This window comes from Myripristis murdjan, chromosome 8, assembly GCF_902150065.1.
Source record: "Myripristis murdjan chromosome 8, fMyrMur1.1, whole genome shotgun sequence".
In the NCBI taxonomy this organism is placed as follows: Eukaryota; Metazoa; Chordata; class Actinopteri; order Holocentriformes; family Holocentridae; genus Myripristis; species Myripristis murdjan.
In genome coordinates this window covers 3532575-3549703 of record NC_043987.1, presented here as the reverse complement: position 1 = coordinate 3549703, position 17129 = coordinate 3532575, and the positions used below count along the sequence as shown (strand labels likewise).

The 17129-nt window shown below is 39.9% G+C and overlaps 2 protein-coding genes across 3 annotated transcripts; one reads left to right on the top strand and one right to left on the bottom strand.

Annotated features, from left to right (window-relative positions):
* Window positions 1-6419: 6419 nt before the first annotated feature.
* On the bottom strand, window positions 6420-7973 carry LOC115364122 (uncharacterized). The gene is made up of 2 exons (XM_030058557.1): window positions 7903-7973; window positions 6420-7731 (listed from the first exon to the last, which is right to left on the bottom strand). The coding sequence occupies exons 1-2, from the start codon at window positions 7905-7907 to the stop codon at window positions 6792-6794; spliced, it is 945 nt and encodes a 314-aa protein (XP_029914417.1). The 5' UTR covers window positions 7908-7973; the 3' UTR covers window positions 6420-6791.
* A 1100-nt stretch (window positions 7974-9073) lies between these two features.
* Window positions 9074-15963, top strand: mmp25a (matrix metallopeptidase 25a). 2 transcript variants are annotated; one of them, XM_030058228.1, is made up of 5 exons: window positions 9074-9497; window positions 12300-12413; window positions 13309-13399; window positions 14026-14198; window positions 15371-15963. In XM_030058228.1, exons 1-5 carry the CDS (start codon window positions 9242-9244, stop codon window positions 15421-15423), a joined length of 687 nt encoding a protein of 228 aa, XP_029914088.1. In that variant the 5' UTR covers window positions 9074-9241; the 3' UTR covers window positions 15424-15963. The 2 variants fall into 2 exon arrangements, with proteins under 2 accessions (XP_029914088.1, XP_029914087.1); XM_030058227.1 differs by having other exon boundaries at window positions 9075-9497; window positions 15412-15963.
* Window positions 15964-17129: the final 1166 nt, after the last annotated feature.

The window sequence follows — 17129 nt, the reverse complement described above, 5'->3', positions numbered from 1 at the left end:
CTCTTTTAAAGGCATGGAACTCAGCCTTCCAGTCTGGAGATCCAGTGGCACTGGGAGCAGCAAGGAGGGATCTGGATCAGTGCCAGCTCTACCTATGTTGGCGCTCTAGGCAAAATTACTCCCTTGTGCTCATAAACGCCTAACCCCACCCCACCCTACAGTGACCACCCGTCCCGCGTAGCGCGTGCGTGTACAGCGTTTGAAGCCCATTTCATGCGTCCCGCAAATTGAGACCGTGTCCCGTATAATCAATGCTTGCTCTCAAAAAAAAAAAGCTTGTTCGCCGTATCCCCCCAAGGCCCAGGCAGCCAATGTTAAAAACCTAACATTACTTGACAGTTCAGCTTGCTTACCGCACTCGCCACACCCACCCCTCAGTTGAACAGCTGTTGTCATCTCCGCCACTGGCACAAGAGACTGGTGACGCGAGGTTAGTTGTCATCAACTTTTTGTTGTTGTCATGACACCTGCACCGTTTGATAGATACACACACACACACTGGGACAAGGAGCTAGACGCGCACTTTCTATGAACTGTCATTGAATAATGGAGAATGAGACTGGACTTGTGATTTTAGACTTTTCAACTGTTCCTGCTCTGTTGAGCCAGTGCAATGCCAGTGAATCCCCAGACTAAAGTTTTATAAGCTATTTAATTTTATTTATATTGTCCATTGCAATTCATTCACTTTAAATAAAAAGTAAATCTTAAGTGGAAGTTCATCTGTCAGTTAATTGAAATGTTTAAAATATTATGAATATGTTTTATTTAGATAAAAAAAAACAAAAAAACACACACACACACACACATCAAAAGCTAAGGGCTCATTAACAAGGGTGACTTATTCATGAGCATACAGCAGCAATTACATATGTTAGGGGAACAGGGCAACATTAATATACATTGTAAAGTGGTATCTGCTAGAAACCAGTATCGGTGAGTCTGCCTGCCGGGTGCGGGTGCCGCCACGCCGGGCGGTGTCCCACATTGTCCCTCAGAATCATACCCCTTGTCCCCCATTGGGCTTATTAGCAGGTGGTCACCCTAAGTCTGCTTCTCTAAACTGCAGCTGATGATCTAAGAGTTGATCTGTTTGTGGTGCTCAGCATTTTACTTAACATCAGTGTGTGTATGTTGATTTTAAGGCCTCTGCTGCCAAGGATGCAGAGAAGGACAGCGGAGTCATGGGATCACACTGAGCTTCTACATTGGCATATCAGAGGGCCTTTCAACATTTTATTTTCTTCTCAGTCAAAGCTGATTGTTGTACAGATGATGATGATGATTCAATAGCTAAGAATAAATGAGAGCAATAATAAACTACCAAAGGTAGAGAAATAAACCTATTAGAGCACTCATTACTTCAATATATAAAGAAGGGGCCTGTTGCACAAAACTAGGATAAGGGATTAAGCCGGGATATCTTGGTCATCCTGGATTAATTTATCCGTGATCCGGTTGCACAAAAGTGGGATAGTGGATAGTGGGATATGTTATGACCTTAGTTACCATGGGGATTTATTCTGTGGAGCTAGCCTGCTCCAGACCAGGCTAAGTTCCAGGATCTATTTAATCTCATCCCTTATCTCAGCCAGCAGTCACCACAAATGGAAACTAATAGTTATTCCACTGCCCACTACACATTGTTATCACATCAACACATTCCTAAAATAATCGCCTAAGACATTTTTTCAGGTTTTTCAGGAGACACAAAAAAATTCACCAAAAATTAACTGTATGATATTTATTGATAATTTCACTCAAAAAGGTTATAAAAAAGATGACTACTGACATACTAAAACAATGTCAGTCAATTATGTAACATAACAGAAATAAATGACTCAGGCAAATTTCTGAACATGCCTTTGTTGACTTAGGCAATTGTAATACGTTATATGCCAATGTTATACTAAACCTCATCGCTTACCAATTGAGGATGAGCCCTGGATCATTGAAATAACTTCATTGGCAGAGAAAATTTTTCTTTCTTGATACCGCTGCCATCTTGAAACGCTTAAAATAGCCTAAAATAGCCTAAATAATGTAAAATTGCTTAAGTCACATTTTCTTTTGATTAGGCAAAATAAAACTACCTAAGTCACAGTTTTGACACACTCTTGATTTAGGCAGTTATACTTCGGGGGTAGAATGGCATGATCTGTTCAACTGAGGATGCTATTCTACTGTCAAACTGTGTGCCACAGGTCAGAATCGGAGTCTGCAGAATTTTACTTGCACCGAACACTACACCATCTGATTTTTCTGGTTACCTCCTCTTCTCATCAGTAAAATGTTGTAGTCTTTGTTGAGAACAATTACCTGCACACACCTCTATGGCAGGGTTTGACATCCCTGCTGTATAATTAGCATAGAAATGTCACAGCAATCGTCAATCAACAAATGTTTTTATGACTGGAGGATATCAGAAATCAGGAATTATGTAGTAGATTGATACAAACGTGATAAGAAGGTCTGTGTAAGGCGTATGATGTTGGGTTTGCAGTCCTTTTGGAATAAAGAAATGAAGAGGAAAAACTTGTTTGAGCCAATTTTGCAATTGGATCAAGCTGAAGTTTGATCCAAGTTGTGTTTTTGGAGACAGATGAAGTAATCATCGATGATGTTTGTCATGACAAACATCATCGATGTTTGTCATGACTGCAGTCATTCTTGTCAGTCATCCTTGTCTTTCTTCAAGCAGATTTCTTTAGCTGTTGGATTCACAAGCCACCTGGCTGACATAAAGGAGAATTAGAGATGTTTGAAAAGCCCACATTTTTAAAATGTCTCAATTGCCTGTAATTGGTTTGAATGAAAGGCTTGCAAATCTGTAATCTATCATCGCCATCTTCTACAAAGAATCTGTTTTCTGTATGAGGCAGGACAGAAAATGCGTAAACAGTAGAACCAGTTCCCAGATTGAGTATCTGATGTTCTCTTAGAGAAGATAGAAAATAAATAATGTTATATCTCCTTTCATGATCGTGTTAATTAGACATTTACACTGCTATCAATTGCCTATAGTATTAAGATTTAGTCAGATGATTTTCTTGATCAAAGAAAAAAAAAATCATTATAATTTTAATGATAAACAGTGAATTTGTCAAGAGCAAGAATTTCAGTTACTATATGTAAATATGCTGCAAAATAATCTAATAAAAAAGTAATCGTTTTTAATTAAGTCTAGGTTAAACATAGGCTACTGAACTGTATGTTATTATATGAATGTAGAAAATTGTATATCAAATCACTCGCCAAGCAAAAACATTCAATACAACATATACATGATTGACCATTTTAAAGTTTGTGATGCAGTAAATACTGATTTATGTTGCAACTGGTTTCAATTCTACATTTTATTTGCAAAAAGAATGTGTTTATTCCTGAAAGAATCATGTTGTAGAGGACCACATTGCTGCTGCTTTTCTATCCCACCCGTTAGCTAACTGCATTCTTGTGGTATCCCAAGTGTAAATCAGTCCCTGTTTACATATGTAGAATGAAAACCAGCAGCCCTACTCAACGACCAGGCTGTTTCCAGGGTCCTATGTTCCCAGAGTCCTTAATTTTCAAAGGTCCTATGTTCCCAGGGTCCTATTTTGCCAGGGTCTTAAGTTTCTAGGGTCCTACATTCAAATGGTTCTAAGGGCCCACTCACATTGGCAAGTTTGAGCCCGTATCGTGCTAAAGCCAAAATCCCCCCCTCCCCAGTCCCCGGCTGGCCTGCACTCACATTACCTTTTTCCCAAACGCGCCCAAGCACGATTGCCCCCGGTGTGCACGTCATCACGTTGAAATACGACAACAGGCATGGCCCGACGTCATTATAAATCAGTATAGTTCAAATACATTCATCATGTCTTCCTTTTAATTAAAAAACGTTTTTGGTCCTTTTAATCAGACATGGGATGTTTATTTACCTTGACAGTTTCGGAGGTGCCAACCGTGCCAGAGCGGGGGAAGTGTACTGTATTCAAGCACGATACGGAGCGATCACACTGGTCAAAGAATCCGGATTTTAAGGGCAATCGTGCTTGGGCGCGGATCAAACTTGCCAGTGTGAGTGGCCTCTAAGTTCCCAAGGTCCAATGTTCCCAGGATCTTTGGCTCCCAAGGTCCTTAGTTCCCAAAGTCCTATGTTCCCAAGTTCAGCAGTCTATGAATACAAATTAATTCTGACCCCAACCCATAAGTACAGAGCTGGGTAACTTTTTTTTTTTTCAGGTTATCCGTATGTGCTATGCTGAACTGGGGAATATATGGCCCTGGGAACACAGGACCTTGGGAACATAGGGCCATCAAACTCCTGTGTACTTACTTTCCAAGGTCCATGTGTATAACACCTTTGAGAGTGAAATCAATTCAAAGTTTGACCCATGTGAGCTCATTATGTATCTAGAGAGTGACTTTTCAGACAATTCTTGGCATTAGAAGTTTTCAGTGCCACTTAATGTTGCTTTATCTCTTAGTTTATTCTGTGTGTGAGGTCCTCTGGTCCTCTTGCAGTCTAACTTCAGCACTGACTGTTTACCCATTTGCTTAACTGTTTAACAGTTTACTGTGGTGTACCATACAGAAAAGACAAAACACTTCTCTTCTCTTCCTCTTTCCTTGCTCTTGTTTTTTGTTGGTGATGTGAAGAGTTGTCTAAGAATTTTGTAACATCTATGAACCAAAGCAGTTCATAGAGATAGCATAATGGATGTTTAGAGCAGTTTCTAACTAAGAGTATGTTTTCTATAGCTGCAGTGGGTTACTGCTCATTGCTTTGTTCACTTTCCTAAATTTGAGGAAAGAACTTATTGTTGTATATATATCTATGTAACTTGTCAGTTACCTCACAATGTGCAACTATAAACAATTTCAGTGTCATTTTTTTCTGTGTGCGACCGTTCCAACATTGAATCAATTTTCTTTTTATGCATTTGTGCTATCGAAGAAAATAGATGATAAAAGTTTAGGATTGATCATAAAATAAGCAGTTCTCTGCAATCAATATTTAAAAAAGGTTGAGGAAAAGTGGTATAGCTTACTTACATACTGAACAAATAGGGTTATGGTTTGGTGAAATTGTTGACTTTTATAACCCAGGTAACACCACATATGCATAAATAAAACCCCTTTAATTTCCTCTATCCTTATCTTTGTCATGCTTTCTTCCCCTCTATGGTTTCGGTGTGCAACAGTTTTGGTAACTGCTGAGATGGTTGGTCAGCTGTGTGGAGGGTTTGAGACTAGTCTTCTTTATGCAGGTCTGCCTGTATGCCTCAGAAAAATGAGAGGTTAAGTTGGGTCACAAACACACAGAAAGATGGAGGTTGCCAAAGAGTCATAATTGGATATAGATCATAGTCAGACACATTGCACTCTGTTCATTTATGCATACAACCCTTCACTGCAATATGTCTTTTAACTTTACAGAGAATAAGCATACGTAGGGTACATCTAATTAATCAACAGTCAGGCACAGAGGAAACTGACTGATTCTAACGTCTGTGTGCACTCAGTACTCATAAGTGCCTTTTAGTTTCACAAAGTGAAGTGATAAACCTTCTTTGAGTGGATTATGGTGGTTATTTTTCAGAGTGTTAGCTGGGGGGAAGTTCACCTCAGTGTCAGGAGGCTAACAGTTAAGAAGATAGCACCACTACTGTCCTACTGTGTGGACAAACATGTCATCAGTCTTAGCTGACATGTAGTGACGTGGTGACGTAGCCTTGCACTAAATAAATGTTGGTCATAGCCATCTACAGCTACACACTAGAGCTACGGGAAGCTTACTGTGGCCTATTTGTGATTGTTTAGCACATCAGGCAAGTAGCGCAGTAACTGATATCCATCGAGCATTCATCAATCATCTTGGAGAAACAATGCTGGACAAGGTTCGAGAGGACAAGAGCCCTACTTGTACTCAGTTTGGTAACTACACTTAATTTGAGAGGATTTCTGTTCTAATGAGGCTAACAGTACACACTGTTACAGATCTGAGTCAGTGTCTAAACTATAGGTACAGTAGATGCTGCCACAACTCAAACTTTACTCAATTGATCCTCCAGGTGTACAGTCTGAGCCAGCAGCCTCATACGTACAGTACATAGAAGAAACCAGCATCTGGAACATAGTCTTGCAGATTACCTTCCTCAGTATTAAAACATGAGAAAAACAGGTAGAAACCGGTGCCTTTCAGCACCAAGCCATTATCAGCATTTGTTTTACTTCTCTTGACTTGCAGCATAAATAAACAGATACTTCCACTGAAGCAATCACACAATCAACACCATGCTCACCAAAACACTGACCGGTAACCGACCAAATACATGGCTGTGGTAAAAAAAAAAAAAAAAAAAAAAAAAAAAATCTGCAGATTGATATATGAGATAAATACTGAAACACAAACAAATGCATGCATATATGGAAAATTCAGTGGTGGTTCAGTGGTCAAGTTGGCTGCCATAATTTCTCCACCACAAGAACACATTAGAAATACACAGAAAAAAACATGAAAAAGGTAGAACAGGAGAAAATAAATAGAAAAAATATCCTCTCAACATCAAGAGAGGAGCAGCAATAGACAGTATCACTCATTTATTATATATAACACAGGGAGAAACTCTGAATCACTTATGTATTATCTTGCTTACACTAAAATTAGTTCACATGGGTTGACACATGGCTTCTGAATCATTAAAACAGTTTATCATATGCTGGGATTGTTTTATGTAACCATACATGAACAAAAGTCAGTTCTGGTGCATTGTTACTCTTTTCTAATTTAATTCCTTTGTGATTTGTTACTGGTTGATGTGGTCCTCTGGTCCTCGTCTCCCATTGGAGTACCAGAACTCAGTTATATCTTTCATAGTCACTTTGGGTTGAGCCCACAGTTTTTCTTCCCTCTCCTCCCTCCTGCCATCCCTCCCTCCATTTCCATGCTCTGTCCTTCTCGCCTGTCCTCCTCCGCTGTCCTGTCCGATTGCTGAGCCACTGGTGTACCAGAACTCCACCCTCTCTTCCACGGTGGAGTTGTCGGCCGCCCATAGGTTCTCCATGTCGACTTCTGTCGCTGTCTCTGAGCTCACCCTCTTCGCTTGCTGGATAGACAGTCGCACCCACAGACAGATGGTCAGGCCCAGGAAGACAGCAGCAGTCACTCCCAGAAACCACAAAGTGATGAAACAAACCAGTTTAGAGGTGTGGCAAGACAAAGATTTACAGTCTCCTTTAGAGTTTGGGGGAGTGGAGTGGCCACCTTTGGTACTTGTATTGTTAATAGTCTTGTTCTTATTAAACGATGACTGATTGTTTCCTTGGACGTCAGCATCAGACATTATTGTCTTGTTCACTTGCACACTTCCATCTTCATTATCTACTGCATTACCATGCAACTGGTTTGCCTCACCCACCAGTGTTTTTACAGTTGACAGTCCCTCTGAGGTTGTTGGACTGACAGGAATGTCTCCTCCTGGTTGTCTACTCTTTGCTTGCGACTGCTTGTCCAAGTTGGTTAAAACTGCTGAGGCTGTAGTTAGTGTCCCTTGTGTCTTGAATCTGCTGTTGGCAGTGGCCAGGAGTGAGGAACGCAGCGGCTCAGCATTAGTACTGGATTTAAACTCAGGAGAGGTTGTGGCCTCTGTCAGGTTCAAACGTGCCTCAGCAGTGGAGTCAGTAACGGGATTTGCTAAGAGGTGAGCGACATTCAGCAGCAGGGGAATCAGATTTCTTGACATTGGTCTGGTTCACAAAGAAAGTGAAAGACAAAGAGAAAAGCAGAAGAATTCATGTGCCGTTTAAAAATCGATCATCTCTCTCGTAGGCCTCTTCAAAAGATGTGCTAGAGCAAAACTTACAACGATCAAGCGATAGAGTTAAACTAAAAGAAACGAAAAGAAAAAGTCCACATACCTCATGTTGTTTGTCTTTACATCTCACTGCGTTTTCTTCCTCTTTACACAGGATTTCCTCTTTTGTGGGCAGGGTTCTCGCTAAAGGCTCATGGGATATAGCAAAACATCCCCTCGCTCTTTACTCACCCATTGCAAAGCAGGTTTGATTTCTACTGAGACATGACATTGAGGAGTGAGTTGATTAAGCTGAGGCAGGATGTGGGCTGCTGCTTTGCTCTCTTACCCGCCTCCAGTTATGAGGTGTAAGACGTTTGAGGGGGAAAAACACACACACACAACAATCTCTTCCTGCATGTCACATTCAAAGATGATGAAATATAGATGGCGATAGATTGTGGTGATAGAAGATCCCCATCTTATAAAGATATAGATATGTGACAATTCAAAGGTTGAATCTTTTTCTAACCTATAAAATGTAGTGTGACCAAGCACAGGCTGTGCAAGGCTGTGGAAAATTCTAAGCAAAAAAAGAAATTTATTATGAAAGTCATTTGTCAATAAATAAGTGACAGGGGCTGGAAAAAGACTGTCAGTATTAAGAAAATGGGATTTAAAAACACTAAATATCTGATAAGGTGGACTAAATCTTTAACCCTTAATCTTTTTGGAGTATAATATAAACTTACAATAATTATATATATTTTCCTAGTAATTTCTTTCACTTTTTTGTGCTAATTCTTGTTGTTCTGACATCACCTGTTTTGTAATGCGCTGGTCACTCTATTAATTGCAAACATAATGAAAGGCAGCATTAAAATTTTAACATCGATCCAGCATCACTGTTCTGCCTTTTAACTCTATAATTTTAATGTTTAGAAATATAGTTTTGTTGAATTTTTGAAAAAACAAAAAATATTTTCTTTTTCTTTTTCCTTTTCTTCTTATTTATGTACTTGTTTATCTATTTTTTTCATTTGTTATTGATTTATTTTTTTGTACTAATGTTTGGATAGTTTTTGTGTAAAGATGCACCTTTGTTCAAATGTTTTTGAAAGAAACCAAATGAATTTGCTCAAATGGCTTCAAATGGTTAAAATGGTGCTTCTGTACTATAAACACAACAATTGTGTTGACTATTGTGTATAGCCACAGTATTTTGTCCCTCAGATGATGCCATAGCCTGCGCCTCCAGATTTAATTAGGGATTGACTCAGATTGCCAAATCCGGATTGAAATAATCTGTTTAGCCACCAGAACCATAACTGCGTGAGCTTGTGTGTGTGGATGACATCTTGTCCAACTGCATTTTCTCCGCTTTGCAAAAACACGTCATTGACAAATTCGGCCTGAATTTGATCTGAGCATATTTCCAGCTAGAAAAGGAATTGGCATGCCAAATGGAGGAGGACAGAGAAGCCACACTGGGGAGTGAGGAAGAGGTGGATGAGGCACTTTATGAGGAAAACATGGTACAGCAAGGAGAGGGAGGGTCGGAGGAGAATAGCTATGAGGGAATGGCGGTCGATGACAACGTGGAGGAATGGAACGGGTTCATTTCAGGACGGATAAAAGAAGAGGAGGTGGTATCTGAGTGGAAACCTGGTGACCCAGTGACCCCTCAACACATCCTCAGACTGAACAGTTACACTACAGGTGAGTCAGGGTTGTGCCACCGGTCGTCTGCCTGGGCACAGATCTGTCCCCATTTGACCCCTCATGAGGACAGAAATATGGAAATATGGAAGTGTGAGGAGCAAGGCATATACACTCCAGTAGCTTATACTATATGAAAATATATGACATAAATATATCCACTCAGTGTCACTTTATCAGCTCCAGCTGTCAATCAGCTCCAGCTGTCAATCAAATTCAGTCCAGTACAACAGCAGCACTATGAGCTCAATGCCAAACACAGAAGTGAATGAACACCTCTATTACTGAGCATTATAAAAGTAAACATTTGTACAGTTCTATTGGACTGTATTAGATTGTAAAGGTGGACCTAGTAAAGTGGCTAGTGAGTGTATATGGGCATGTTTTGCAACTTACTTTATGGTTAGAGTTAAGTAAGTAGGCTGCAGAATCTGTTAGTAAGACAAAACCTCATACTCCATCCTTAAATAAAACAGCCTCTTTGAAAGCAAAAAGAGCATGAGCTAACGGAAATAGGAAGCCGAGCTAAGTTGCATAACTGAAAATATTCCTAAAGAGTATGTCCTATAATATATGAAAAAAAGAAAAGATCAGTGTGTGTCAGCTGTTGGTACTGAACTGGTTAACATATCATGTACACCGTTACTGAGGAGCACAGGATCACACAACCACATGGTCTTAGAGTTCTCAAATTCTGCCCGAACCCGGCCCTACCCGACCCTACCTGACATTTTCTTGTAGGGTAGGGCCTAAAATGTATGTGAATTGGTCGGGTAGGGTAGGGCTTCAGGTTCCGGTTCTGTGGTGAAGCTGCCTTTCGCCAACTATTATGTCCGTTCTCTCACTGCTACTAGAATTTGAGCCACCGGCGCTGCTAAGTAATGACGAATTTGGTGATCTTTTTTTTTTCTTCCTCTCCTTTCTTTTTTTTTTTTTTGGGCTTTATCAGGCTGTCGGGCCTAAAGTTCGGCTAATTAGTAGGGTAGGTTAGGGCCTCGGGCTGGCCCAGTATGGCAGGGGTAGGGTGAGGGGTGCCGCCAGGGATTTTGGGCCCCATGAAAAGAAATCTTATTGGGCCCTTGTATAGCCGGCCAATAGATAAACCTTTTTATTTCAGGCCTTTCGAAGGCCCCCTCCCCCACTGTGGCCCTGGGTAATCAGTCCCGTCCCGTCCCCCACTCCGACGCCCCTGGGTAGGGTAGGGTCTTAATTTTCAGGCCTGATGAGAACTCTACATGGTCTTCATAAACAAAAGCAAACAGAAGAAGAATCAGAAAATGTTATTTATATATGTTTAGTTTAGTTTTAGTTTTAGTTTTTTAGGTTATTATGTCGTGGACAATCCCAATTAATTAACTGCATCAATGACAGTAAAAAGGGCAGCTTTAGCCAACGTGGCTAATATCCCGCTGTAGTCCCCAGCCAGATGACAATAGGCACAGGAACTCTGCCACACAGCCACTGTAATATATCAGTGTCAGTAAAGACAATCCATCAGTCAGTAAGTACACTGAAACCAGCTCCTGCTGTAGATATGGAACATAAGATTTCCATCTGATATTACTCACACAGCTGTAATGATCTCACCAGACAGCTTTACGATCTGGAACTACAATAAAACCTGAAAAAATGAAAAATGTTATGAAACAGTTAAAAGACAATGAAACTGTTGTAACTCCCCTCAACACATATCATTATGGTTGCGAATTTCCCACATGCAATCAAGCCATCAGCTCTCCATTTAAACATGTGGAAAATGATGCATACTCAAACTTTTACTGCAGCGCCACCTTGTGGAAGAACCGAGTCATTAAAATATAAATGACATCTTCATTCAAGATAGATTTGGATGAAATACGCTGCAGTCTTTCTTAGAGATGTACTAGACAGTTATGATGATATTCCTCCATATAATATTTTGGAGATGCTAATACTGAATATTTTCTATACAATAAAGTGCTATTCCCCAAGATACATTATAAAATATTTTAATGCTCTAACTCATTTACCTAACCTGAAGACTTACTTGGCTGATTAACTATTATGTTATGAATTTATAAAGTGCAGGATTTTTAGGATTGTTAAGTTAAATATTTCAGATGGAAGTGTAGTGTCACTCAAAACAGAGTATGAAATAGAGTGTATACTACGTTTTCTGACAGATGAGAGGCTGAAATGTCAATGTCAGTGTCAACTTTATTTATACAGCACATTTAAAACATCCTCAGTTGAACCAACAAAAACCAACAAAGACATGTACAAACTATAAATAGATATAGAAATAAAAAATATAAGATAAATGAAAGAGTAGCAGCACGATAGAAAGCAGTCTGGAGGTTTAACAGATCACATAAATGAGTTAGTGCCAGCCCATTCAAAACCTTAAAAACAAACAATAAAATCTTAAAGACAACCCTGAACCTGGCAGGAAGACAGCGGAGGGAGGTCAAAACTGCTGTTCTGTCATCACACTTTCTTTTTCCAGGCAGAAGACGAGCTGCTGCATTTTGCACTAATTATAGCCAACAAAGAGACAACTGTTCTAGACCTACATACAGAAAATTACAGTAGTCTAGATACAAAACATGAATGACTCTGTCCAAGTAGCAGAAATGAACTGCAGCTGCTGAACTATCTCATGCAATCCCATGTGTGGTGGGCAACCAGTGTGACAGGAACCAAAAAACATGTTTTGTATTGTGATTCATACTGGGATTGATGCAGGATGCTCTGGTAACAGCATATTATGTGTGTACACACATAAACATGTCCTCCTGCTGTTCTGGGTTGGCTGTGTGGCAGAGTTCCTGTGTTCACCAGAGGACAACATCTACAACATCACCTTCTCTCGGTTCAAGATCAGGGACCTGGCAAGTGGAACGGTTATCCTCGATATCAAGAAACAGTGTCCAACAGGTATGCTGCAATTTAGTGTGTGTGTGTGTGTGTGTGAGACAGAGAGAGTGGGAGGAGTGGGAGAGCGAGAGAGTGTGTGTCTAAGTGCATGCTTGTGTATAGTATATGTGTGTATATCTCTCATAATCTCTCATCAAATGTGCTCTATGTTGCATTGTGGGATGGTTGAGAAGATTGAATAACCACTTCAGTTTGTCTCCATCTTTAAGGATGGTTTTTCACACACTTTCTGTTGTTCTTTAAAGTACTAAAGGTTCTTCATTTTTATTGGAGTTATTTGGTGGTGGCAGCATGAAATAAGGACTGCAGCTTTAGTTTAGCAGCTTTTCTCAATATGTGAAAGTTATTCATATCTGTTTCATAGTTTATTTATATATTCAACTTATTATCTTTTGTTTTTGGCTTTAGGTTTTTGTAGCATTTTCTGTCACAGTCGAAATTTTCTTCTGCTCTACACTTGTCCTGTGTAGAGGTTGAGAGAGTGGCAAGTGGCAAGAGTAGAGTGACAAAGTTAATCTTGAATCTTGGATCTTGAATCCAATATTCAATAATTTGTGAGGATTTCTGTACAAAAAAACAAACAAACAAACAAAAAAAAAACATTAATACTAAAATGTATTTTCTAATTCATGCCGGTAATTAACTGCCTGTATATACAATATCTCATTATCATCTGCTTAAATACTCAATGGACGACTTCCCATGAACTGCCTCGTTACCTCGTGAATGCCTCTGTAAATAATAGAGACTTCTAATAACATTTCATAACCATCTGCTTTTCAATTAGGTTCCTAAACACCAGGATTTGTTTTAGTATTTAATCCAAAGCAAAACATGACAGTGCTGCTCTCCTGCTCCCATCCAGTTTTCATCCTCTTTCTCTCTCCCTCTGCAGAGATTAAAGACGTTATAGACCTGGATTCAGGCAGATTCATCCAGTATCATTTCTCGCCTACATTCCTGACCCTCGGAGAGATAGGAGCTACGTAAGATAATCACACATACACTGACCTTTTATTCTGTAAAATACACTGTGTGTGCTTGTTTGTGTGTGTGTGTGTGTGTGTGTGTGCGTGTGTGTGCGTGTGCATCACGTAAAATGGGTGTACTGTCTCTTTAAGTTAGTTGTATTTTACTCTTCCCATTGACTTGGCACTTGTCTCTTGTCTATTGTCTACGACCTTTTATGACTTGAACATACAAAACGTGAATAGTTCATAAAAATAACCAACAAACGTGTTGCTTTGAAATTAAAATACATTTATTAGGGAAAACTCAATTTACTTAATTAACCCCATTCAAGAAATGTAATAATGGCATTCTTATCAGATTTCTAATTAACAGATCAATACTTTTGCTGTTTTACTGTTTCACTTCTGTTAAGGTCTTGTATTCTTCTGCCACCACTGACCTTAACACATACACATGCATACAAAAAATTTATACATTCATGGTATTAAAAGCTGGTCTACATAACAGCATCCACTAGATGGCATGGGTCCATCAAATGTCATGTCTGCTGAGGATGTTAGTAGGCTGACATGTAGCACATCAGTACCACTGTGTTTTCTTACAAGTGCAAGTTTCAGCTGTTCAGCTTTCTCTCTTTCAGGTTGGAGTTTACTGTGGGAAGCAAGGCCCTGAACCGCTTTCGCCTGATCGAGAAGCATTTCTTCAGAAACCTCGTGCTCAAAACCTTTGACTTTGAGATTGGGTTCTGCATTCCATACAGCAGGAACACCTGTGAGCACATCTACTGCTTACCTGACCTGGATCCACAAACAAGTATGCCTAACACACTCAAATACACAGTTACATCATAACCCTAAGGGGATCACACTTGTGTTTTATCATGTTTTAGCCCATTTAGCATGTGAACCTGACATCGCTACTGACTCTTTTCATGTGCTATTTTAGATTTTTAAAATGCATATGTCTTTCCTATCTTACAGACAGCCAGTTGTACCCATTCATTATGTCAAAAATATACAAGCAAAGAGAATGTGGTTGGCACATTTTGGCCTGAGGGTGATGCTAAAGGAAAGGTCATGAGGTCACCAAAATTGACAGGGTTCATGGTTTGGATAGCATCGATATGTATTGCAAATTTCATGGCAATCTGAATCAGGCCAAAATGTCAGGTTTGCACACCAGAAAACACTACAGCTATTAGGGAATTACCATGATGTTTGATGAGTGTGTTCAAGGAAGATTCTTCTTTATTTATGACCGTTTGACGCTATGACCCCATGACTCAAGCACCACCCTCAGGCCAAAATATACAATTTGATATCTCAAAATTTATGATGGTGACATCCAACATCCAACTTCTTGCTTGGGGTTAGTCACTAATGCCCGAAACCATAAGGAAATCACACAGTATTTATGGATTTCTATAGATACTCTGCTGAATATCTATAGGGGACCATCCAGAGAAAGTGTGACTGAATTTTGTCATAGAGTGACATAGAGCATGATATGGCAGCGCAGGCAGACTTTTACTATTATTATTAGTGTGTCTATCTTTTCACTTTGTCTCCAACCACATGTTGCTTGTCAATTTGATTATGAAGCAGGGTTTGAAATAATTTTGAAAAATGTGGAATGCTTTGGAAAATTCTGAGTATGTAGTGCAGTAAATGGGCTAAAATATGCAAAAACAAGGTCTTTTAAAGATGGACCAAACCCTAAACCCAAATCTGTGTGAAACCTGACCTCTAATGGTGAAAAGTAGGGTGCCGGGTCTTTGTTGACAGGTGATGTCACCACCTGTCAACAAAGGGTCATGACATCACCTGCCACCAAAAACCAGGCACCCTACTTTTCACCATTAGAGGTCAGGTTTCACACAGATTTAGGGTTTAGTTACTCCTTAACCGTGACATTAACCCCTTTTGTCTTTCTTTGTCTCTTTTTCTTCACTTACACATAAACACTCACTGAATGTCCAACTCAAGCTGTTTCAACACTGTCTTTGTGTCTTGTTAACCCTGGTCAGTTGAGGAGATGATTGACAACCCATATGAGACACGGTCGGACAGTTTCTACTTCGTCAACAACAAGCTCATCATGCATCACAAAGCGGAGTACTCCTTTAACCAGCAAGTGGAGGCTTAGACACCGAGTCAACAGGGAAACTGCTGAAAAAGGAGGGTCCAAAGCGTCTGCAGATCTATTATTTTGCCCTCAAGGGTTTAAAGTTGCTGTCAATAAGACTTTTTCATGCAGTCTCATGTAATAAGTGAAAATCCCAAATTCTGTCTGAAAGTCTGTGTGACTCTGTTGTGTTTAATGGGGAAATTTACATCGAAAGCTGGGTACATGATGAGTGCATGTGTAAAATAATGCATCGGAATGTGAAAAAGCTTGTATTCCTTGATAATGCTTATATACTATATTATTGCGGCGGTGACAAAAGATACTGTTACAGTAGAATGCACAACATGTCATAAAGCTTTAACAGATTAAGGGGAAACGTTCAGAAGATCCTGCCAGTTCTGAGTTGTAAGCATTGTGGTGTGTTCATTAAAATACATACAGGATAACTATATTTATCCTCTCTTGTCTTTATTGGGTTGTCGTTCATACATCAGGGATACACATTTACCAGAAGAGGTACAAAAATTCAAATCCAAGTGTTCATAAATAAATGCACAGAAAATTCAGGTATTTAAGGATATATCTGCATCATGAAAGGTGTACCACTATATAGCTGTATTTTACAACTTGACAAATTTGACTCAAACAAATGCAGATCACAACTGCAGCATGGTAGCTTGACAAGAAATGGCCTGTTACATACCCCACGCAAGGCATAAATACACAAATGTAAACTCTTGACCTTCGCAAGCTATTTCCTTATGTATGGCCCTCTTCCACTGTAAGAAATTAGTAAGGCATGAAGAATATTTCAGTCGTTTCCATTGGCAGCAACACAGTTCCAGGTGAATGACCAAATGATCTCATTACTTCTTGTGTCGGATTCTGTCTCTATTCTTCTTCTACAATAAGAGACACAGTATTTAAAATTCTTCTCAAAGCTCAACCTCAATTTTTGTTCCCATTGTCCAAGGGAGGACTGGACTTGCATAGGAACTGAATTCGCACTAACTTCTTCCAAATCCAGTTTAGAGTATACTCCATTTCCTGATTACGGCTGTTAAGGTAAACAACTACACTATATTGACAATTGTATTCAGCCACCTACACATTACACTTACAGGAGCTTTTCTGACATCCCATTCTAAATCCAGAGGCATTAATATGGAGTTGGTCCTGTCTTTTCATCTAGAACAGCTTCCACTCTTCTGGGAAGGTTTTCTACAAGATTTTGGAGTGTGTCTGTGGGAATTTTTTGCCTGTTCATCCAGAGGAGCATTAGTGAGGTCAGACACTGATGTTGGACCAGACGGCCTGGCTCACAATCTCTGTTCTAGTTCATCCCAAAGGTGTTGGATGGGGTTGAGGTCAGAGCTCTTTGTGGGCCAGTCAGGTTCTTCAACACCATAATTCGGCCAGCCATGCCTTTATGGAGCTGCTTTGTGCACTGGGGCTCAGTCATGCTGGAACAGAAAAGGGCCTTCCCCAAACTGTTCCCACAAAGTTGGAAGCAGAGAATTGTCCAAAATGTTTCGGTGAGCTGAAGCATTAAGATTTCCCTTCACTGGAACTGAGGGGCCAAGGCCGACCCCAGAAAAACAAGCCCATAGCATTATC

What these genes read in the sequence shown, in the direction of transcription:
- mmp25a (XM_030058227.1), top strand. Translation starts at nt 9,242, where the DNA reads ATGGAGGAGGACAGAGAAGCCACACTGGGGAGTGAGGAAGAGGTGGAT. An exon ending in ACTGAACAGTTACACTACAG is followed by an intron (nt 9,498 to 12,299) that starts GTGAGTCAGGGT and finishes GCTGTGTGGCAG; the next exon opens with AGTTCCTGTGTTCACCAGAG. An exon ending in TGACCTGGATCCACAAACAA is followed by an intron (nt 14,199 to 15,411) that starts GTATGCCTAACA and finishes AACCCTGGTCAG; the next exon opens with TTGAGGAGATGATTGACAAC.